We start from the raw sequence: 25,583 nt of genomic DNA on the forward strand, positions 1-25,583 counted from the left end.
TTATGTATTTAGTCATTGGGAGACCAAATTCAAATTCCTTAAGCTACATAATTTATTGGATGACCTTAACAAATGATGGTGTACACTCATATAGTTGGTGTACACTCATCCACTAGGCACACCAATTCTTGTGGGTGCCGCAGCTCCCTGGGCAGAAGTTGAGTGGTCAGGATCTGCCTCCTAGGTGGTCTCTGGCTTGCTTTCCTCCTCTACCACTTCAGTGCACTATGTTCCTGCCCCCTCCCCAATCCGCTCCCTTACAGCTGCAGCTGCTCAGGTGGGAGCCCTCATCCTGGTTTCTCAAGTGCCCAGACCCCAAACAGGAAGTAGGCATTGCATGCAGTGGTTGGCTTGGCTGCCATTGGGCCTGGTTGGTCATGGAGGAAAGCTCCTCAGTATTATTAAAAGCTGCTTCTCAGAGAGATAGAGTTTGGTTGACCCTGAGGATCTTATGGCCTTCAGGGAGGCAGTGGCAGTAGAGGAAGGACGGACATCAGGGAGGTTCCAAGCACCTTGACTCTTTTCCCTCTTACACTGTATCCCCAAACCAGTGAGGCTAGTCATTCACTGGTCATCTGCATGGACTCGTCATTGCAGCCTGCATGGCTCAAATTAAAGCCAGGGCCCCACAATTCTGGAAAGAGGCAAAGTCAAACTTTGCCTAGGGCACCAAAAACCCTAAGCATACTGTGAGAATCAATTATACTTTTAAAATGATAATATATATGAATATGACTAATATTTATATACTGCTTTTCAATAAAAGTTTCCAAAGCGGTTTACATATAAATAAATAAATAGGCTCCTTGTCCTCAAAGGGCTCACAATCTAAAAAAGAAACATAAGATAGACACCAGCAACAGCCACTGGAGGAATGCTCTACTGGGGATGGATAGGGCCAATTTCTCTCCTCCTGCTAAATAAAGAGAATCGCCACTTTAAAAAGGTGCCTCTTTGCTCACTTAGCAAGGGATGTTAGAGCTGAAAAACAGGCATGAATAAAACTAAAGATTTGCAGCTAGTAATTTGGCTACTTCAGATCAATATGCACAGAGCAGTCTTATTATTATTTTATTTTATTTTATTATTCAATTTAATACTTCAATTATCATTAAACCCACATGGATCTAAGCAGTTCACCTGGGGGGGGGGGGAACCCATTAAAAGATATTTTTTAAAGTTCAAAACAATTTAAAGTCATTGATGACCAGGCTAAAAAAATGTGCTTTTAGGGCTCTCTCAAAGACTGCTAGTGATTTTAAACCTCAAATAGCTATAGAGAGCACATTTCACAGTCCAGGGACTACTACAGAGAAGGCCCAACTCTGAGTTGCTACCAGGCAAGCCGGTGGCAGTCAGAGACGGACCTCTCTTGATGACCTTAATGTGCAGTGGCAATCATCCTGAAGAAGGTATTCCCCCAGGTAACCCAGTCCTAAGCCATTTAGGGCTTTAAAGGTATTTACCAATACTTTGTATTTTAGCCTAGGAACACATTGGCATCCAGTGCAACTGTTTTAAATTGGCATAATATGGTCTGGCTGCTGCATTGTAAAATAACTGTAGTTTCCAAACTACATACAAAGGCAGAACACATTGCAGTAATTGGTCCTTTAGCACCATGGCTGATCGTTCCACAGTCCCCGATGCACCTTTGCCTGCCCACTGTCTTCCTAGGCAAAACATGCAGCTGCTACCCTGTAGTTTTTCCTCTTCCCCCACCAGCCTGTTTTTCTTCAGCTCAGTAAATCTTCCAACATTCTGTCCTTCCTTCAGCTTCTTGGAGCTTGTCCCACCCAACCTTCCTATCTCAGTTGCTCTAGCATTACTTCTGTTTATTGCAAACATAATATGGTAGTATCCTCCTCCTACCTGTACTATAATCCCCCCCCCAGATCCTTCTCATTGCCCCCCCTCCCCATTTCCACTCCTCCCACAACCACAGCTTCTTTTTCCCTCCTCCTATCTCATCCTGTAAATTGGGGGTGGGCAGGCATAAGGCTTCTGGACCTTTGTTTTGTTTTGGCCAGAGCCTTGGGACCAGCACAAAATGGTGGCTTGGGAGAGGTGGGATCAGTCACAAAATGGCAGCTTCTAAAAACAAAAATTACATCTACAGAATAGGGATTTTAATAGCACATAACCCCTCAAATGTCCAGCAGAGCTGGAGAAAGACATGATAGAAGGCAACCAATTAATACTAAGGCTGAGAGATAAGCCCAAGGCCACCCATTGAACCCAAGACAGAGAATACTGGAGAAGATCTTCTATTAGCAATTGTACAACATCCACACAACTTTGCACAGCTCCATTATTTTCTTGTGCAGTCATAACGTTGTTCATTGCACAAGCATATCATTAGGATGTCAGTCATGGTGTGTAATTTTCTTCATTCACTTCAGCAATTTGATTCTATTCGAATTATCTTTATCTTTCAGTTCTGTCTCTTTTCTATATAAAGAAAATATATTGAATATTTGTCTATCTTTATAAAGTTTTGCCCAGCCGAACCAAGTTTTCACTTTCCTTGCCGAACTTCTATTATTCATGAATATTCTGTTGCTGACTTTATTGAGTTGTGTGACACTCAGTTCAGAACACCACAGCTCAAGGGCAATATTAACAAATGGGGGATCTGTTGATCCCCTGTACTCTAAAAATAGCACACAAAGGAACAGATTTTAACCCAAAAGAAAGAAGAATTAAATTGTATGCTACAAAAAGTTTCATGATTATAGGAGCAACTGAGAAATTAAATAAGCTGTTTCAGAGTATTGTTGAATCTCCTTCCTTGAAAATTTTTGAAGGAAGACAAGCATTCCTCTGATGGTATTTTTAAGTACAGAATGTATGCATTAACCAGGGAGATGGCTGATCAGGTGATTCTCAATTGTTCTAATCAGGATAGACACCTCAATTATGGCTTATTGAGCTGCATTTTCCTGCTCCCCCCACTTTTGACTTTCAGATTCCAACCAGGGAGGGGGAAGTATTAAAGAGTATAGCCATTCCACTCATCAATCATGTTTTTCTTCTCCTCACTGCCAGCTTTTGAGGTTGGAACAAGAAATACGATGACATGCAAAGAGAATAATGAGATAAAACCTCCTGCAGATAGTTTTACATGAGTTCTAGTCTGTCTTAGACCCTAGGTCAGGAGCTTCTTGATGTGTAAAGATCATAGCAATTGGGTGAAGTTTCTCTTTGTCTGTCTTTGGGTTCTAAGACAGAATAGAACTTCTGAAAATGTGTTATGTTGGCACTTTATTTAACATATTTTTATACCACCCAAAACTTGCGTCTCTGGGCAGTTTACAATTTTAAAAGCCATTTTTGGAAGGGTGGTATAGAAATCGAATGAATGAATGAATGAATGAATGAATAAAATTATTTAAAACATTAAAAAAAATAAAATCATTTAAACATTGAAATCTTAACATTAAAATAATTCAAAACCAACATTAAAAATTAAAAGCATGAGTCTAATTAAAAGCCTGAGTGAATAAATGTTTCTTCAATGCATTTTTAAGAATTGCCAGAGATGGGAAGTCTCTTATTTCAACAGGGAGCACATTCCAAAGTCCAGGGGCAGCAGGGCCAATTCCTGAGTAGCCGCCAAACGAGTTCGCAGCAACTGCAGACGAACCTCTCCAGATGATCTTAACAGGTGGTGGTGTTCATGGTGAAGAAGATGTTCTCTTAAATACCCAGGGCCTAAGCTGCTTAGGGCTTTATCAGTAATAACCAGCACCTTGTATTTTGCCCGGAAACGTATCAGCAGCCAATATAGTTCTTTCAACAGAGGAGTAATATGGTATTTCCTAGATCAGGGATTCTCAGCGTTGGGTCCCCAGATGTTATGGGACTTCAATGGGCGGTGGGGCTTGTAATGAAGAAGACGCTCTCTCAAATACCCAGGATATTTAATGACCCAGATACCAATCTGGCCGCCGCATTCTGGAAACTGCAATTTCCAGACTACGTACAAAGGAAGCCCCACATAGAGTGCGTTGCAGTAATTCAGGCTAGAGGTTAGGAATCTGCCCATGAGGTAAAGTGGAACCACTGCAAAGCAGTGCCTCCTACCCCAAATGCCCTCAGATGTTCCAGAAGGAAGCTATGGTCAATAGTATCGAAAGCCGCCGAGAGATTCAAAAGGACCAACAGAATCACGCTCCCTCTGTCAGTTCCCAGTTGGAAATCATACATCAGGCCGACCAAGGCAACCTGCACCCCACTTGCTTCTTAATGTGTGATGGTGTTAAATTTCAAATGATAAAAAGTTGTGCTCAGTATGCTCAACTATGCAAAAGCCTTGCCAAAATGTGTGGTTGCCAGAACTCTGCCCAATTGTACAAATATTTATTTGGAAGTAAGTCCCGGAACCTGATATCCAGACTCATGAGTAGCCCCATTGAAAATAATGGGACAAGTTCATCATAACTTGTGCCTTAGTCCTTGACTTCTCTTTATGTCTCTGTGCAAAGACAGGGAAATATCTTTTCCTTTTATTCATTTATTCAATTTATTTTTATAGCGCCCCAAACTTGCGTCTCTGGGTGGTTTATAATAAATACAGCATAATAAAACAACAATGAAACATAAAGACAATTTAAAAATCACATTAAAATACAATTAAAAGCTTGGATGAATAGGTGTGTTTTAAGCAACATATTAATAATGGCCAGAGATGGGGAAGTCCTTATTTCAATAGGGAGTGCATTCCAATGCCTTGGGGTGGCAACAAAGAAGGCCTGTCTTCAAGTAGCCACCAGATGAACTCTTGGCAACTACAGGCAGGCCTCCCTGAATGATCTCAATAGGCAGTGCAGCTCATAATGAAGAAGGCATTAAATTCTTAAATCTCTTTAATTTGCTTGATGTAAGCTGTTTAGGGCTTTTTAGGTTATAACCAGAACTTTTTTGCCTGTAAACTTATTGGTTTTGCACCAACTACAGTTTCTACACTATAATCAAAGGCAGCCTCACATAAAGTGCATTGCAGTAGTCAAGTCTAGAGGTTATCAGCATATGTACTACTGTTTTGAGGTTTCTTTGTCTCCAGAAATGGACACAGTTGATAGAAAGCAAGGACTTGTGGCCACTACCTCAACCTGAGACACCAGAGAGAGATTTGAATCCAGAAGTACTCCTGGACTGTACACCTGTTTTTTCTGGGGGAATGTAACCCCATCCAGGACAGGCAGATCAAAACTATAAGTACCTCTGTCTGATTTGGATTTGGCTGGTTTGTTATCACTCATCCATCTCATTACCACAGCCAGCCAGAGACTAAGACTTTTTCTGATGAAGCTGACATGGAGAAATAGATTTTGGTGTCATCAGCATATTGATAATCACTGCGCCATAGCTCCTGATGATGACTCCAGCAGTTTCATGTAGCTATTACAAAGCATTAGAGATGGGAAGGACTCCATACAAAAGCTCTCATTTTGTACAGCAATATTCTTCAAGTGACACCTTCTGTAATCTGCCTGAGAAGTAGGAGCAGAATGTGAGAGGTAAGAACAGAGCCATGCAAAGCAGTGCCTCCCACTCCCAACTCCTTCAGATGATCCAGAAGGATACCATGGTCCATGGTATCGAAATCCACCAAGAAATCCAAAAGTATCAGCAGAGTCTCAATCCCTCTGTTGATTCCCAATTCTAGATCATGCATAAGGCTGACCAAGGCAGTCTCCACCCCATAACCCTCCCCCAAACCAGTTTGACATGGGTCTAGATAATTTGAAATGGGTCTAGATAATTTGTTTCCCCCAAAACTGTCAGGAGCTGAGAGGCCACCACTAACAGGCCTATAATTGCTTAACTCTGAGATATCCAACACACGCTTCTTCAAAAGAGGTCTAATAATTGCCTCCTGAGAACAAGAGGGCATTTTTCCTTCCCTCTGAGAAGCATTTATGATGTCCACTAGGCCTCTTCAATAACTCCCCTGCAAGATAGCGTAAGACAATTTGGGCAAGGGTCAAGAGAACAGGCAGTGGGCTGCCCCAAGCAGCATATCCACATCCTTGGGAGTCAAACTGAAATTGATCCAATCTAATCATTGCTGTACCACCTCCACATTAGGCTCTGCAATAATTGTAGAGTCTAGATTGGTCGGAATATGAACAATTTTATCCACAAACAAGAAGTTCTGGTAAGAACTAATCTGCCTACTTTTACTTCACTATAATCTTAATTGATAATTACCAACTTCCACCTCAAACATTCAAGCGTCCACCATATTGAATTGAGGTGGATGACATCACAAACTACACCATTGAGTGATATGTTTCCCTACAACTGTACCAAATTTGGTTCAAATTGGTTAGGCGACCCACAAGTTAGCCCACTTGAGCCACAAATGTTCATACATCCTCAGTCAACTGTCACAGAGAAAGAGAGCTGGGTGATCTCATAAGCTTCCTTTCTTTAAGAGAAAAGTCAGCTAAAAATTCATTGAAAACCTCATAGCAGATGATGGTTCAAAATACTGATTCAGGGAGAGAGGGGCATGTACTAGTCCTCTCACAATCCTGGACAACTCAGATGAACTTGTGGATGCAATGAGGGCAGGAAAAAACTGTGTCTTTGCTGCACAGATTTTGAGAGCACAGAATTTAAAATGTGTTCCATGTTGTAATCTGTCAGATTCAAGTTGAGTCTTTCTCCACTTGCGCTCCAATTGTCTACCTTGCTGCTTTCTCCTTTCCCAACTAAACTAAAATTTTGGAGCTGGAAGTGGGTGGGTGGGTGGAGATGCTTCTTGAAGGTGTACAAGCCAAGCCAGAAAGATGTACTGGATAGGAGAGGTATTCAGGGCACCTCAGCCATCCACTGCAAGAACAGTCAGCCCCAACCTCCCTCTTAACTCTGAAAGGAAGGCCTGGTGCTTCTTTTGGCACTGGATGGGAAAGACTCTTTGGCTGGGAAAGACTCTTCTCTCATACAGCATCCCAAACAACACCCACCTCCTCTCCAGCTTGGATCCAGAGAAGTTGGTGGGGAATGCCTGTAGCTGCACTGTGTTTCTGGAAAGTTGGTGCACCTGTGAGGATGATCTTGCCCCTTCCCCAGCTCTAATCTGTAGAAGAGAGGCTGGGACTTCTTTCATCATACATGCTGGAGAGCAGTGGAACACTCACCATGGCAAGGACAGCAAACATAAATGTAGAATTCTGAAGAGATGGATGTTGTAATTGAGTATGCTACTGTTTTGTTAGAGAGGAGAGTTACATCTGCATCTCTTGGTGGCTTTCGATACTATTGGCAGCTTTCGATACAGAAGGATCATAGTTTCCTTCTGGAGCGTCTGAGGCGGTTGGGGGTGAGAGGTACTGCTCTGCAGTGGTTCTGCTCCTACCTCTCAGGCAGGTTCCAGATGGTGTCCCTTGGAGACTGCTGTTCTTCAAAATCTAAACTTTTGTATGGTGTCCCTCAGTGCTCCGTATTGTCTCCGATGTTGTTTAACATCTACATGAAACCGCTGGGAGAGATCATCAGGAGATTTGGTGCAGGGTGTTACCAGTATGCTGATGACACCCAAATCTATTTCTCTACATCAGCATCATCGGGGCATAGCCTCCCTAACTGCCTGCCTGGAGTCGATAATGGGCTGGATGAGGGATAACTATCTTTGACTGAATCCAGATAAGACAGAGGTACTCATTGTCTGGGGTCGGAACTCTGGAGATTACTTTGATCTGCCTGTTCTGGATGGGGTCACACTTCCCCAGAAGGAACAGGTACGCAGTTTGGGGGTGCTTCTGGATCCAAGTCTCTCCCTGGTGTTACAGGTTGAGGCAGTGGCCAGAAGTGCATTCTATCAGCTTCGGCTGATACACCAGCTGTGTCCGTTTCTTGAGATAGATGACCTCAAAGCAGTGGTACATCTGCTGGTAACCTCCAGACTGAATTACTGTAATGCGCTCTATGTGGGATTGCCCTTGTATGTAGTCCAGAAACTACAGTTGGTTCAGAATGCGGCAACCAGGCTGGTCTCTGGGTCATCTAGGAGAGACCATATTACTCCTGTTTTGAAGGAGTTACACTGGCTGCCGATATGTTTCCAGGCAAAATACAAGGTGTTAGTTATAACCTATAAAGCCCTAAACAGCTTGGGCCCTGGGTATTTAAGAGAACGTCTTCTTCGTTATGAACCCCACCGCTCATTGAGATCATCAGGAGAGGTCCGTCTGCATTTGCCACTAGTTAGTCTCGTGGCCACTCAGGGACAGGCCTTCGCTGCTGCCCCAAGGCTTTGGAATGCGCTCCCTAGTGAAATAAGAGCCTCCCCATCTCTGACAGCTTTTAAAAGGTCTTTAGAGACACATCTGTTCACCCAGGCTTTTAACTGAGTCTGTTTTGATTGTTTTTAATGTTGTTTTAGAGCCTTGTTTTTAAAAAATTTAAATTGTTATGTTTTAAATTTCTTGTTGTTGTTTTTTAACTAATGTTTTAATGTTGTTTTTATCTGTTGTAAACTGCCCAGAGACATAAGTTTGGGGCGGTATAAAAGAATGTAAATAAATAAATATTTTTCTCTGTCTCATTTACTTGTGGTCTATCTCAAGTATAGTTACTTGAATGTAAAAGGCACTCTGCTTATGCTCAGAGGTTATATGTCTGTAACCATGATTCAAATCAGGCTCTGGTACTAAGCCGTGGTGAACTCTGACTCAAGTTCACCCTTTTTCTTGGATCAACTAAATTCACTGGCTTGTGAATTCACTGGCTAAATTTACTTGGAGAATTCCCATTGAAATTAAAAGGGCAAGATAGCAAGTTGTCCACTGGCTGACATCCAGAGCAGCCAAAGGTGGACATTTTGAACATCCTCCTCATTGCTTCATACTCACTGCAATGTGCAGGCAGTCTCGTGCAAGGGTGGAAGTACTTTTTGGAGCTAGCCCACACTCTGGAAGTGCTCTTTTTAGTAGTAGTAGTAGTAGTAGTAGTAGTATTTTACATTTATATCCCACTCTTCCTTCAAGGAGCCCAAAACAGTGTACTACATACTTAAGTTTCTCCTCACAACAACCCTGTGAAGTAGGTTAGGCTGAGAGAGAAGTGATTGGCCCAGTCACCCATCAAGTATTTGGCTGAATGGGGATTTGAACTCTGGTCTCCTCGGTCCTAGTCCAGCACTCTAACCACTATACCACGCTGTCTCTGTTTTAGACCAGAACATGTTAACTGACCATCTGCTCTGTGTTTCTGGTCTAAATCAGCAGTTCTGGAGTGTGGGTAAGCTCCAAAAAGTATTTGTGCTCTTGCACAAAATCACCTGCACTTTGCAGCCAGCACACAGTAGTGCAGAGATGTTCTGAATACTTGTGTTTGGCTGTTTTGGATGTCTGTAGCCATGGATGTTACAGACAGAATCTGATAACTGCTGAGTTTTATATTTCAAAGTGGGATTTTTTGATCTAATAAATCTTTCGAGTAGAGATGCAGAGACTCATGCTCATAATTTGCCACCATGATCAGCATGCCTCCATGTAGTAATTATTTGAGACCTTTAGTACAAATTAATATTGTGCTGTTTAATCATTTTGTTATACTGTTTATTGATATCTCACCTAACTTGAGAAAGCTCTCTTAACAAAGAGCTGTATAGGAATATTTTAATAAACAAGACACAATTTTTAATTATTCTGCAATATGTTTTTCTACCATCATCTTAAGACTAAAAGCAACTGCAGATTGGACTAAATGCAATGCCCTCTCCCCAAAACACCAGCCCCCCCCCCTTTAATTGCATCCAGTCTGTGGAAAGAGAGTTGTGTGTGACTCAAACTGACATACCTCATTGTGAACTTTTATCTGGTAAAGTGTTGTTTTACTATCCTTGTATTTTTTAAAAATGTTTTCCAAAGATGTTGTCTTCCAGCTCTAGCTCTTCTACCATTTAACTAGTCTTTCAACTTATAGCTGGTTTAGTGTTAGGATGATAAAATAATAGATTATTCTAGTGATACAGAGCAGTATTCCAGGACTGAGTGTATTCTATCACCATAGTAGTTGGGATTATCCTCAAAAATAGTACCTATCTGAGTTAGTTAAGGAATGGTAAAAGAACATTTTATTGTGCTCATCCAGAGTAGCAGTCTAGGAATGTAGTGTTTTCTGCCACCATGTGGAGAACATATCACCACTTTTGTAAGATATGATCTCTGAAGTTACATGGGGCCAGGAGGGGCGGTGAGCAGCTGGCTGGGTTATCTAGTAAGGAAAATGTGCTCTGCGTACATGGAGGCAATTCCCTGCTTGAAAAGTTCAAGTTAAAAATCCATGCCAATACTATCTAGTGATTTACTAGTTATCAAATTGTGTGGGTATGGCTATGACTATTCACTGGGAGGGGAAAAAAGCATGGCGTGTCCAAAAGCATGCACAGGAACAAGGAAAAAGCACCTGTATACCTTAAGTAATGCCATGCTACATGTGCAAATATAGGGCACCCATATATCCCCACGAGTCCCACCAACACTACAATTCACCAGCCACCACTGCTTTTACTGTATTTACCTGAATCCAAGACCAGGATTTTTTCCAAGTTCTTTGATGTTAGAAATCAGGGGGTCATTTAAATTCCGAGTCCTCTTCCTTTTGTATGTATGTATATGTACAATCTGTATTTAACCTCTGTTTTGTATGGGGCTCACCTTAAATTCAGAGTTGTCTTTTATTAGGGTAAATACAGTAATTCTTAGACAGCATTCCATGACAGGGTCAAGGTTTCATCCTGCTGTATTTTTAGCCTGTTCTCCCAAATTATTTATTAGGCAAGATATATTATTGTAAACATTAAAAGCATTGCCCCCCCATGTGGGTGGGGGGCAGCCTCAGGTAGAGCTATACAAATTAGCCCCTGTAAACTACAATAATAAACATGATTTTACCACACCTGTGTCCCCAGTTATGATATACTTGAAGAGATTAGTCCAAATTGGCGGGTTCATCTTTTGGCTTTCTTGAAACTCATAGGATTGCATGTAAAGGGTTCCTTACTCCAGAGGAAGGAAACCTTTGGTTGCAACCTATAGTTTTATTTTTAATATAACTGAAATTTAGAAAGGGATATGGGTCAAGCCCTGATGTGGTTTTTACAGCCTACCACCAAATATTTCCACATGGTGGCCTTCATGTAGGAGCTGTAATACATGGATCAGCCACCATTGCATATTCCTGGAGGTAACTTTTATTTCAGACCTAGGTTGATATACAAATTACTTTCTGAAAAGTGTCTAAATTCCTTTTATTTGCACAAATATTATGATTCACACACACACACACACACACACACACACACACACACACACACACACGTATGTATCCGGAAAGTTGAAATATGGCTGACCTGCTAGAAAAACCTGTGATTGAGTATAGAAAAACCTGTGCATATATTGTAAATAAGTTAATGCTTGTTTATTAGCAAGTGTTTTAACTATGCTATATATTTTGCGGGGAAATATATCTTTTGTTTTGTACATGACTAATGCTACATTATTTAAACTTTGCTCTTCTTAGATTAATTATATTTAATACTATTGCTAAATGTATTGCTGCAATTCTGTTTTGCTATTTTTAATTGTAATTTCATCCATAATATGATTGATGTTTATATTTTTCACATTAAAAATAACTTTTTAAAAATCACCACATATGTTAGTAGCTAGTTTATTGCTTTTAACACTTTTAATATGATTGTTTTAAGATACGGATCACTAAATTTCTATAAAGTCACTCTGTAGGACAAAATCAAGATGCAACAAGGAGGGGGACAGAATACCAGAATACACTACTTTGTAACTTCCGAGCACTTGTCGTCTTTTTATCAGAATGGTGGTGATATGGTGCATCTCATTGAACTTGTTGGAATTTGTCTTTGCTTTTACTAGCCGTTACTTTCCCCAAGAAGCAAGTATGGGAAAGAAAATATCCATATGGTCAACATATTTTTCTTATTTTGTGAGTTCGCCATCTTAATTTTAAGCCATGAATTTGTTTTCACATGCATATGCATGCATACTTACATGCATTAATTATTTGCTTGATTGGCATTAAATTCCATTAAGTTCCAATGAGAAGAAAAATTTAGGACTCAGGCTTTTTCTATTTAATTTTTTATTACATTACATTTGTTTAATTTTTTTAACTGTTCAGTCTAAGGTTTGTTGAGGTTGATTTGCTCCTGAACTGCTTTGTTCCCAGACATTGCCATCATCCCCAACTACCACCAAGTCCTCTCCATCTGATCCCATGACCACCTCCAGAGCTAATCAGGTACAGTATCATCCTATCATCTACACCATACTTTTCACGAGCGGCAACTTGCAAACTGGAGAAAAAGATATGGTGGGTTAAGGTTTTCTTTGTTCATTCACATGTATACATCCATAATCATGGATACCTAATGCTGTTGCATTAAAAATATTTTTAGCTTGGTAAATGAAATTAATTATTTTGTGCAAGAACAAAAAGAAATGTACAGAACTTATATATACTTTTTAAAATCGGCATATGTATGACAACGTGTGGCTGAAATTCATATACTGTAGTCCCTTCAGGGGCACACAGAGTTTGCGTCTACCCAGTGCAGCTCTCACTTTTTCTCAACAGTAGCTCTTTAGGCTGGGGGGATCTCTGAATTGTCCTGAGTTGGCTATGGCTTGTCAGGCAGTTCAGAAAAAGGCAGTTTGAAGACCCCAAAGTACATACAGACTCAGCATGCATTCGTTTGTATGTTTCTGCATGTTTCAAAGTTTGGGAAATTAAACTGAGCTTCTGTATAATAAAATATGTTTCTGTTACAAAAGACAATAAAACGATTCTTGTAATAGAAATTCTGATATATACGGATTGGGATTGGTAGGAGGATTTCATAAGCTGTTGTATTAATAAAACAGCTTAGGAAATCCTCCTCCATTTTCTATAAACAGGTCTACAGTCTTAACTTTTATGAGACTACAATACAATAGTAATCAACATGTTCTTTTTATTTAATTGTTTTTAATTTAAAATGGATTTGTTTTGGGGAGAAAAACAAATCCATTGGATTTGTAGAGGAGGGGGTTTGGTCTTACTTAAATATCCATACATAACATATTGTGTTGCTTTGAACTACAGGAGCAAAGCTATTTTAGCCCTGCAATGAATAATTGTTTTGTTTTATAGCTATTCTAATTTGTTTTTCTGTACTGACTTAATTAATTGTATCCATTATTTTATTTACTTTTCTTTATTTCCATATCACAACAAGATTTAGAATAAAATGAGTCGGCTCCAAAGGGGTCTTTCTGCTTGTAGAAGGTCTGCTTTATACCACTGGGTGAGAGCATTACATGATAACAGAGAAGCTAAAGCCACACATTGTGATCTTCTTGTGCAACTTCTTGCACAAGCAAAAGCATGACGACTGCTATAGAACTTACGTACTACAGCAGTGTGCAAACTCTTTCTCAAATGCATGCAGAACAGCATGATCTGCTATTCTTTTCATAGTTCTTTGGCTCCAAATCTCTCTCCCACAGGATAGTCATTTTGGAATATTACAATGACATGTTCACTTAATATGTTTCTGTACATGTAATCGGTGGCATAGCCACCATTGGACAGGGAGGGGCAAATATCCCTGAGCTGCTGGGATTGGGGGCTGCCAGAATGCCCCCTCCCCCAGGAATCTCCTTGTCATTATCCTATGAAGTACTTTTGCGAATGAAGCACTCACCAGCTGGGAACACAGGGCATGGCCCACTTTTTCCCAGCCAGCAAACACAGTGCCGAACAGGTACATTATGTCTCTCCCTGTCTTGGATTTGGGGGGGGGAGGGGAGAGAGAAAACAAACCCAGCTGACTGGGAAGGAGTGTGAGATAGGCCACTAGGCCCCTTGTAGGTGCTGGCCATGCCCCCTGCAACTGACAGCCATGCAGGGGGCCTGACCAGCATATGCACAGGCAGTGTTGAGGGGAGGGATCGCCAGAGCAGCCTGTCCCCATGCCACTGGCAAGCTCCCTATGACCTATTGTTTGTGTGGATTTTTGAGGTTTCTTGAATGTATGAGTAAAGTCTCAAAAATGTAAATGGATCATTGTGAATTATTCGCACCTGCATTCCATGTTTGAGGCAGTATATTTCTTGAATATCCTACTTCTTGACTAGATGAACTTCTTGACTAGATTGGACCTTGCCAGGCAATTCCCTAGCCAGGCAATTCTTATTCTTTTTCATGTGATATCTACTAATATCTGCTAAACAATAATATCTCTGCAAAAGAATGTTAATGAAATAGCTGATGATACTGATCAGGGCAATAAAGCACTGTAAAAGTTGCAAAACAAAAATGTCCTCAAAGGAAGACATTGGAGAGGCAGGTGCTCTGCTCAAGGAATTCTGTGTTCATTCTTAATACTGCCTTATTTGGAATATTAGTTTGTACACTAGAAATGCGTTAATATAATGATACTTGGCAAACTTTCCATTCTTTTAATGGACATGCTCAGTAATTCTGTACTCTGTATTGTAATATGCATTATTGTACAAGATATTGACCAAATTTATGCTAATATCTTTGAGTTTGATGTTCATGTTGCATGTTTCTTTCAAGGCTCTCTGTGTGTGTGTGTGTGTGTGTGTGCGTGTCATCCAGAAAGAGAGTACGCTTTGTGCCTGTTTTCATGTACTTTTATTTTTAACCTAGCATATCACATGACACAATTTTATAATTTATAGTGGCTGACATCCTGACTATATTACTCAATAAAAGCCCTAGTGAAATTAACAGATAATCATACCTAACGTCCTATTAATTTCAATGGGATTTCAATTGAGTAATTTAGTCAGGATGTCAACCAGTGTCATCGGTTTCTGTTTTTGTTTTTGGTGGCAGTTTGTGTTCATATCTTGGACACTATTGAACAAGTTGAAGTGAAAATAGATATTCGAGATGTAAACTGCCTTCTTCAGGGGTGGGTGTGCGTATATGTGTGTGGAGTTGTCTTTCATAGATGTAATGTAATTTGTTTCATTCTACATAGTATTTGTTTTCTAGTCTTTCAGCAGGAAGCACAAAGTTTTTCTGTTTATTCTGGTGATAAGTGAAGTAGCGGGCAATTGTTTCTAGAATTTAGCTATGATTAACATTCAGCACCATCACATTGACAGGTATCTGCACTGCGGCTGTCGCATGAAAATAGATTCCAGTGTAATAGTTTAGGAAATAACTGTACAGATGTATATTTTACTTCTCCAGTTGCTCAAAGCAAGAAATGTGGCATTTCAGAAACATTTTAGGATTATTAAATGGATACAATTCAAAATACCTAGTCATGCTTGTGTCATTCTTACCATACTGTACGTTTGTTGTATAGGATGATGTTCAAGGTATTTTAAAGAACTAAAACAGGATTCATAATGAAGAAAACACATTTTGGGAGCTGCTGGCACTAATATTACATTGTATCAGTAACTTCAAACTACATAAGACAACCTTCTAAACACATGCCTTCATCAGCCACTGCTGTCAGTTTACCCTGATCTACCCTTTGTCTTTTGTTCTGTTGGCCTCAGAATGGAAGAGGGAAAGAAAGGATGTTTTAATGCCAGCCTAATCCTCCTCTTTTCTTCCCCTGGAAAACTTCACCCAGCTACACTGAAAGGAAAGTCATCTCCTCCTCAAACATCTGACTAATATCTTCAAATAGTTGCTGGCATTTCATGCCTGCCTGGGTGACACTGCCACTTCCAGGCTGAGGTCTTGCAAGACCTCCCTAAATGTTCCCTCCAGTGGATCACCAATCCCTGGTGATGTTGCTCATGCCACAAACATTGGTGTTTGTTGTTCTGCCTCCTGCTGAGCTCTGCCTCCTAGATCCTGAACCTGCAGACTCCCCGCCCCCCACCCCGAAAGGACTCTGCTTATGTTGGCATTGGTAGGTACATTGGGAGCATCCCAGTTCCTCAGTAGATATTGATTGATGATGCACTGCATCCCTGCCTTCACTTCTTCCATTGCCAGTTGAAATTAGTGATACAAATCTAGACTTCAGGTTTGCAGTCTGTTGCTTCAGGCTTTTCTCTTTATCTAAACAGAAAATATGAATTGTTTTTATTGCAGTAGACCTGCTTCAAGCAGCGTGAAAACCAGCAAACAGGTGTACAGCTGCTGTGGAACACTAGTGTGGCTTACTGCCATGAGTGGTAATTCCAGGTACTCGTGGCCAGTAGGCAGCCCCACACCTGTAACATGCTATCTCCAGATGTGTCCTGACTCCATAGTCACCTTATGTGAGGGCCCCTTCCTCTCTGAATCAGTGTTTACATCCTCTTGCTATGCATCATAGTATCTCATTGACCACTGCTAGTTAAACTTATTTGGAGAGCTCTTAGGAGACACAGTTTATTTTCTACAGCTCCCTGCCCCCACAGTGAACTGTTGAAGCAGAAGCTATTTCTCCCACCAATCATTGCTCAGATGAGACTATTAATAGATGAAATCCTGAGTTTTAACCATGCATCAGCCACCATTTAGAGCATGTTCTAAATGCAAGCAAACATCAGCACCTGGACTGTCAAACACTTAGGGTTTAGGTTTGGCAAAAAGATTTAGCACTGTGAAACAAGAAGCTTTCTTGTAAGGATGTGCAGAATGTTCCGATGAAGAAATGTTCCAACTTAAAATTGACCATTTCGAGTATTTCAAGCTGAAAACAGAACACACACTTTCTAAAAGAGCCTGTTTCTGGCTCGGAGCAGAACAACCTCATTTCGATAGAAAAGTTTCAACATTTTGAGCACCATTTTGGAGGGCTGTTTTCCCCTTGCTGATTGGTTTTCTGGCACTGGTTTCCAATTGGCTCATGATCTTGTTAGCATAGAAATCAAGTGTTGTCATGTGCAACTGTGCCCAGATTGTCTGGGGGGATGGGGAGGCAGAGAGAACCCTTATGCCTCACTTGAAGAGGATACAGCAGAAGAGGAGGGAGGTAGGTTTGATTTTGTGGTTTTTCTTTTCTCAGCACTGGGTATAACATGCTGTGCTATGCTGCTATAACTATTTGGTTTTGATGCATCTCAGATTAACAAAGGCAGAACTTTGGTGCCTGCCTTGAGCTGTGGTATGTTTTGTTTCTGGGATAATGTTGTGACAAGAAATTGACAGCCACAGCTCTTGCTTGCTTGCTCGCTATGTGTGTGTATTGTGTAATATTCTTGGTGATTGCTGTGATGAGCTCCATTTCTGGCCTTAAGACTAACAAGTGCTTCACTCATTGACCTGGTCTGTTCTGCAATCTGCATTGCATGGTGCTGTACTCAGTCAAAATGTGGCTGATGTTAATTGCTCTAGTTGAGCGTATGGTTATGCTTGCTTGCTGCTAAGTAAGGGAATTGCTGTGGAATCTGTTGCAATGCTAGGAAGTAAGGAGCCATAATTGTGTGTGAGAGAGCAATAATTGTGCCAATTATGTTACTGCCACGCAGGTACTGTGGCTGGTAGGGATGTGCGAGCTTACTCAACCTTGAGCCAGTTCGATATTGAACTGGGCCCAGTTCAGCTCAAGGTCAAGCCAAACGCCCTCCCCCGGGCTCAGAGCTGGTTTGTGGGTTCTGAGGGTTTTTTAAAAAATGTTTAACATACCGCCGAGTTCAGCGGCAGCCTTGGGGGTGCTGCCGTGATTGTGGGGGGATCTGTGGCAGTTCCCCCTCCCCCTGGCCTCCAAAGGGCCGTTTCGGCCCTTCTGAGGTGGTGGCGCTATTTTTGGCATTTTTGGTGGCGCTATTTTTGCATGACCAAGTCATGACACAACCACAGAAATGATCATGGTGCATGTGCTGTGACCTCCAAAATTGTCGCCACCTCAGAAAGGGCCGGAACGGCCCCCAAACAGGACACACACTCACTCCACAGCTGCGGTAGCACCCCCCCCCCCAAGCAATTCCAGAGGTAAGTGGAATTATTTTTTAATGTTAACCTCCCTAACCAGCTTTAAGCCAAGCCCTGCCCCTAGTTCGGTGTCACAAGACCGCCCAATCCGGTTCGAGTCCAATTCAGACTCTAACCAGACCAGGCAAACTGGTACACCACAGTGTCCAGCAGCGGATTCTGGGTCAGTGATTCTTTTTTGTCCATTTTTTGACTGTTTGAAATTTGTGTTCTCAGTGTTGGATGGACAGATGCCCTTTTACTGTGAGTTTCTGCAATATTTTTCAAGACAGGGCTGCAAAATTGTGCACTCTATGAATTCAGCTTGTTCCGATAGGGTGGGGAAACTTAGAACACCCCATGGGTAGCTCCTAGGGACATCAGATGGGTTGTGTGGTAGGGCTTGATGGGTGCTACCTACCACCCAATGAACAAAAGAAACATGGGATAGGATCCTATGGGGGTTTGGGTGAAAGGTTAAAAAATAGTTTAAAATCACCTGCTTGCTTTTGTGGTTTGGGTGGTAGGAAGCACCCATCATGCTCTACTACCCAACCCACTTTGGTGTCCCTAGGAGCTACCCATGGGGAACAATGGGGTGTTTCGAGTTTCCCTATTGATCCTTATGGCTGAACCACTCAAAACGTTTTGAGTTTGTTCCATCAAAACATCTGGTTGGACTGGTTGTTTCAATGGAAAGTTCCCACCATCTGCATTTCATTTTGAGCTCAAAACAGAACACAAAAACCATTGCATGCTCATCCCTACTTTCTTGTATAGAACAACTTAATACTCCTTTTTTCCTGCCTGTAAATTCCTGCATCCTGCTAAAATCTGATGCTATTTTAAACTATTTATTTAGAAAAATATATATAAATTTATAAATTTAAATACAATTTATTTATTTATGAGCCTATTTTAGACTTTATTAATCTTACTTACTTCAGTTGCTGAGTTTAGACATCTTTATGTATAGAAAAAAACGAATGAGGATTTTGTAAGGACTCTTCCTAGGCATTACTATCATGAATGAATAGTTGAAGAGTAGTATCTTTTAGTAACCTTTTTGTTATAACCACTTTCCATAACCATAAAGGTTTTTAAGCATGTACATACATACATACTTACATACAAACGTGCATGCTTACAAACACACATACACACACGCCCTACTAGATCAGATAAATAGGCCTATCTAGTCCAGCAATGGCCATCCATATGCCTTGGAGAAACTCACAAGCTGGAAATGTATGGGAGGTGCTTTTTTATTTTTCAAAGCTGTGTCTGATTAAGTGTCGTCAAGTTGGTATCGACTCTTAGCGACCACATAGATTCTCTCCAGCATGATCTGTCTTCAACTTAGCCTTTAAGATCCCTCAGTGGTGCATTCATTGTTGTCGTAATCAAGTCCATCCACCTTGCTGCTGGTTGTCCTCTTCGTCTCTTTCCTTCAACTTTTCCCAGCATTATGGACTTCTCAAGGGAGCTGGGTTCTTGCACAATGTGTCAAAGGTATGATAGTTTGAGCCTGATCATTTGTGGCTTGAATGAAAATTCTGGATGATTTGTTCTATGATCCATTTGGCATATGTCAGTATGCCAGTGTCTGGCATATTGACATATTTTAATGGGTATAATGACTGTAATATGACAAGCACATGTAAACTCTTTAAGTAATAGTACAAGATGGTGAAGGCCTGATTTGGCAGCAGTACGTGTGGAAGGGACCTAGGTGTCTTAGTGGACAAAAAGCTAAACATGAGCTAAACAGTGAGATAGAACTGCTAAAAATGATGCATTAAACAGAAGTGCGGTGTCCAGACCACAATTGTTCCACTCTGTTCTGCTCTGGTTAGACAGAATAGTGGCTGACATGCTGAGGGTCATTGACATGTTTCCAATACTACAGAGTGCTTCTGAAGAGCAAGCAGCACTCGGAAGTATTAGCCTTCCACACAGGAGGACTGGGAAAGTTGTGCATGGACTCCTGGTGTATCCCCACAGACCCTCCTAACACATGTGCTTCATTATTCAGGATGCCAGTTATTGTGTCCCATTCTGGACCCAGCAATTTAAGAAGTACATTGATAAACTGGAACAGGTTCAGGGGAGGGCAACCAAGATGGTGAGGGTTTTGGAATGCAAGTCCTATGAGTCACCTCAGTATGTTTAACCTGAAGAACAGAAGACTAAGGGGAGATAGGATAGCCATCTTCAAATATCTGAAGAGCTGTCACATAGGAGGAGGAGTGAACTTGTTATCTGTTGCTTCTGAGGGCAGGACTGTGGCCAGTGGCTTGAAAGTGCAAGGAAGAAAAAGCTGTTTGCCAGTGGAACAGTCTACTTTATGCAGTGGTGGGCTCTGAAGGTTTTTCAAACAGAAGGTGGACAGCTATCTGTGAGGGATGCTGTAGCAGCTTCGTGCATTTGGCAGGGGGCTAGAACCCAAAGTCCCTTCCTGTTCTAATAAACTGAATTTTGATAATTGTTTCTCAAACAGAATGATAAGCCTCAAAGCCTGCTATTAGGGAGGATTATCACAAGCTAAAATTATCTGATGACTGCTTATCCTTAATTAATATGTATAGCCTAAACTACACATTAAACACCTATGGCTATAAGAAATGTTTGTATTTTTGTCTTATCCAAAACCTGTGAACAATGACTTGGGCAGCACTCTTGGGCAGCTATAGAGGCGTATTTACTGTTCTTCCACATCCACTCTCTTGATATAACGGGTAAGCTACACTTCAATTTAAAATTGTCCCTTCAGCCAGGTAATCTGCAGTAAAAACTTTCAAAACTCCCTCATCTGCATGGCATGATTGCAACATTCATATATTCCTGCAAACCAATTTATCGCATTGGCACGATCATGCAAACTTAGGTAAATGTAGTGTTTTTCAAGCACTCTTCTAAAGTGTCTGTAACATGGGATTCAACATACCTAATTGAATGTTTGTGTTTGAGAATCTGCCAAGAAAAGATATTAGCAATCCTCATGTTAGGAAACCATTGCATTGTTCCTAATTAATTATATGCAGCAAATAGATGAAATAAGAGTCACTTAGTTGACTCATGCACACAGTGTAAGAGCTTTAAAGAAGCACAACTGGTATTAGAATCAGTGTCATCCTCAGAACAATCTTAGTTGTTGTTTGTTTATTTATTTATTTACTGCCCATAGACTTGCATTTTGGGCAGTATATAAATGTGTTAAATAAATAATAAATACATATTAAATAATAAATACATATTACTTTATCATATTTTTTTCATATTTATCTCCAGTCAACACAGATAAAAATACACAACACTCAATAAAAACAATAGCATAGAACAGTTATTTAAAATTATTAATGTATTTATTTATTTACGGTCTTTGACCAAATAGTACAATACATTTACATGAAAAACTAAAACACACTTTCTTCACTAATACATGATGTTAAAAACTCTTGTAGGATATTATATATTTCCAAATTCTGTTAATGGAGTGTACTGCATCCCTTGTACATATCAACATGTACAGAATGCATGATCTCAACACAGAACACTTCCTTATTTATTATTTAGTGATACATGAATATTTTTCAGTCCAGACAAGTTTCGGTATGGCAACTTAGCCACTTGAGGCAACAGATTGGAAGAAAAGGTGAACAACTAATTAATGCCAACAGCTAACAGCTGGCACTCCATTCCCAGCCACAGTGTGGGATCTACTTATTAACCAGTGGCCCAGATATGGGACTACTCTCCACTAAGAGCAGCATCACAACCCTGAGGTGTATTGCTACTCTTAACCAAATCAATAAGATCAAGGTCTTTGCAGAAAATCAATCTCTCTCTCTCTCTCTCTCTCTCTCTCTCTCTCTCTCTCTCTCTCTCACACACACACACACACACACACACACACACACACACACACACTTCAGCCTTTACAGCTGGTGATGCCCTCAAGTAGAGCAGGCCCAGCCATGACCCTGTTGGCCATGAAGCCTCTAACGAATGACCAGAGCTGCTCCTCACACCAAACACATGCCTTAGGTTGTTACGCACAATGGGATTCTGTCTTTTACCTTCTGTTTCCAAGTTACCTAGTCTGTGGGGGTTATTCATGATCAAACTATAGCTAGAGGCTTCACCAATCCCCAAATGCTAGCCTTGGTCCTCGCTCCTTGGATTTATCAACTCCCTCTGGGGAGGCTTTTCTGTACCAAGGAGGAGTGCCTGAAGGACCTTACCAGCTAGTTGATTGGACAGTACTCACCTCCCAGAATGCTCAAGGGGCTTACTCACTCTGGGGAGATTTATCTACCCTTTTGCCCAGAGGAGGCTTCACCATCCGACCCTATTATTTTAAGGCACAGGGCTTGCTTCCTCTGTGAAGACTTATCTACTCATCATAAACCTACTTTCCCACAGCACTTATTTCCCATGGGGAAAAATGGGGTGTTTCGAGTTTCCCCATTGTTTCCTGTGGCCCAAACCAGCTGAACACAGAGTGCACATAGGTTTTGCATTGCAATTTGCAATGCCTTTTTCAACCCTGCCTTGAAAAGCTCTGCAGAAGAAGCACACAGTAAAAGGGAATCTGTCCTCCTCAACACAGAACACATATTTCAAACACAGTCCAAAATGGCCAAAAATGAATCACTAACCCAGAATCCCCTGCCAGCCACAGTGCCTGCGCTGCAGTAACATCATTGGTACAGGTGCTTTCTCACACATGGTTATGACTTACTTTTCTAGCATTGCAACAGCAATGACTTATTTTTCTAGCATTGCAACAGCTGCCACAGCAGCACCCTTAGCAGCAAGCATAGCCATAAGCTCAACTAGAGCAACTTCAAACACATTTTGACCGATTACACCTTGCAATGCAGACTGCAGAGCAGACCAGAGCAGTGAGTGAAATCTCAAGATACAGCAATCATCAAGAAATACTACATACAGTGAGATCATTCATGCAATGAAAAACTGTTCTACTTGGGTTTGGGAACTGTTTGGGTTTGGGAACTGAATTTTCAGTTGTGTGGAAGCAAGGTAAGAGGAAAACCTACCCAGGTTTCTTTCCTATCTTGCTTCCACACAATCACTATACTTAGGTTTCCTCTTACCTTGCTTCCACACAACCAAAAATTGGGAGCGTTCACAGCTCCCAAGCCCAGGTAAAACACAGTTTTGTGAATGACCTCAAAGGGATAGAGCTGCCACCATCCATTTCTCACCACAACACTATCTCACAAACAAAACAAACCACAACTCAAGGAAGGCAGGCACCCAATTTCTGCCTTTGTCAATCTGAGATCCAGCAAAACCAGATACTTAAAGCCGCAATAGCACAACATATTATACTCAGTGCTAAGAAAAGAAAACCACAAAATCAAACCTACCTTCCTTCTCTCCTGATGTATCCTCTTCAAGATAGACTATAAGGGTTCTCTCTGCCTTCCAATGAATACATTTTGAAATTCCTTCTAAAAGTATTTTCCCTCCCTTCCTCCCCACCCAATGGGGGCACAGTTGCCCATGACAACACTTGCCAATATGTGTATGATAACAAGCCAACCAAGAAGCAAGGAGTTCGCAAACCAATCAGCAAAGGAGAACCTGGCCTCAGAAATGGCACTCAAAACAGGGTTGTTCTCCTCAGAGCTCAAAACAGGCCCTCTTAAAAGAGTGTGTTCTGTTTCAAGCTCAAAACACTTGGGAACAGCTATTTTGAGTTGAAACATTTAGCCGTTGAAATGTTCTGCAGGTCCCTAATCAGAGTTAGCTGTGGTAGGAAAAAGGCCTCCTCCTAGCATCTGAGTAACTGCCCAGCTTCAAAGTATACGTTTCCCAAGTGAGTTTTTCACATATACGCAAGCGACAGGCCTGAGTAAGTATGATCAAAAAATACCTGCTAAATTTCTATATGTCAGTTTACACGCCCAGTAAGAAAAACTGGCGATCTCAGTTTGGAGGACAGGTGTGTAACAAGCAATGGGCCAAAGAACAAGAATCTAGAGATTACAGTACATAAGAGTGGAGTCTACAGAAACCTGTGAAAGAGGAGGACTGAGAAGACAGGAAGTTGAAGATGGACGGGTCCAGTGAAAGAGTGGCTATAAACAAAAATCACAGGACTTGGTCAAGTGTACACAGTGGCTCACATACTACACAAGAATGTGTCAAGAATATGTTTCGCAAATATGAAATTTATGCAGATTTCATTACACAAGAGTAAGTTTCTTGGAAATAATGGGCTTAATGTGTATTGCAATTTGTAGAAGTTTTGCATTTGCACTACTTACACAAATTGTGCAAACACTAAATTACTAAGCTGCCGTCCTTTTGTGCAGTGCATGAGCCACTGTTGGAAAGGAGGGAAATAGTTCTGAGAAAGCAAGGAAACTGAAAGTCAGAATAGCTAAAGAAGATGAAGTAGAAAGGTGGATGAAAAGCAGAGACCTGAGAAAACAATACATGATTGAGTCATGGAGTTGACATTACAATTTGTTCTTAAAATAATACTCTGCAGGATTAAATTCCCTTAATGCCATGTTTTCCGTGTGTGAGTGTGTGTGTGTGTGTGTGTGTGTGTGTGTGTGTAAGGTTTTTCAGGCGCTTTCTAGTCCCTTCAGCATTTTGTCGCCACTGTCTGTAGATAAAGAATGAGAGCATGTGTATTAAGCAACTGCTTAAAGGTAAAGTGTGCCCTCAAGTCAATGTCGACTCCTGGCAATCACAGAGCTCTGCGGTTGTCTTTGGTAGAATATAGGAGGGGTTTACCATTGCCATCTCCTGTGCAGTATGAGATAATGCCTTTCAGCATCTTCCTATATTGCTGCTGCCATAGTCTGGGAAACATACCAGTGATGATTCGAACCAGCAACCTCTGGTTTGCTAATCAAGTCATTTCCCTGCTGCCCCATTAGGTGGCTAGTGCATTGTAAAACGCTTTGTCTACCTGATGAGCTTACATCAAGCAATTATGTACTCTCTCTACGACTAATATTTTATTTTTTATTTATAATATTTATAACTCACCTTTCAACAAAGTATCTCATGGCTTTTAAAAAATGGATAAAATTAGCAGTAGTACAGTAATCATAGTCCAACAAAGGTGATGGGACAGGGAGTGGGGTAGCAGCAACATAAAAAGCATGAAGCCAGTAATGTGGCAGAAATATCCTATCAGAACTTTTGTGACTATATCAATTCATGTAAAGTTGTGCATTACGAATTTTGTGATACATTCTTAAAAATCGAAGCAATTTCAAATCTCAACCTACAGTTTTTACCATATTTATTGTTTTCATTCCTCCAGGCATTATTAAAACAGGGGTGGCTAACGTCTGCATTCCCAGGGGCTATTCTATTGCCCAGGGAGTGGTCTAGGAGTCAAAAGTGCTCTAAAATAGTTGGCACTATCTAGCAGTATGTAATTTACGATTATGGAGCACATGTGCTCCGGCACAGCATTGCATACAAATGGGTACACTTATACACTACTTGCAAAATACAAAAAGATGTACCTTTATCTCTAGTTCCTGTAACTCCAAATAATAAGAAATCAAAATTCCACACCTTAAAGTTACATCATATTGTAGTACATAAATGCAAGTTCACTAAAGTCCAGAAAAATTCCTTTGGGCACCAGGTCA

The 25,583-nt window shown here is 40.9% G+C and overlaps 1 protein-coding gene across 4 annotated transcripts in view; it reads left to right on the forward strand.

Annotated features, from left to right (window-relative positions):
- The window catches only part of NOVA1 (NOVA alternative splicing regulator 1), a 232,960-nt gene that overhangs the window by 171,954 nt on the left and 35,423 nt on the right, over positions 1-25,583 (forward strand). For 3 of the 4 annotated variants that reach the window (XM_053252446.1, XM_053252463.1, XM_053252472.1), the window contains one exon: positions 12,223-12,294. The exons of the other annotated variant lie outside the window; for it this stretch is intronic. In XM_053252446.1, the coding sequence (XP_053108421.1) occupies positions 12,223-12,294 (72 nt within the window). The remainder of the gene's footprint in view (positions 1-12,222; positions 12,295-25,583) is intronic. 4 annotated transcript variants of the gene reach the window in all.

This window comes from Hemicordylus capensis, chromosome 1 (genome assembly GCF_027244095.1).
Source record: "Hemicordylus capensis ecotype Gifberg chromosome 1, rHemCap1.1.pri, whole genome shotgun sequence".
Classification (NCBI taxonomy): Eukaryota; Metazoa; Chordata; class Lepidosauria; order Squamata; family Cordylidae; genus Hemicordylus; species Hemicordylus capensis.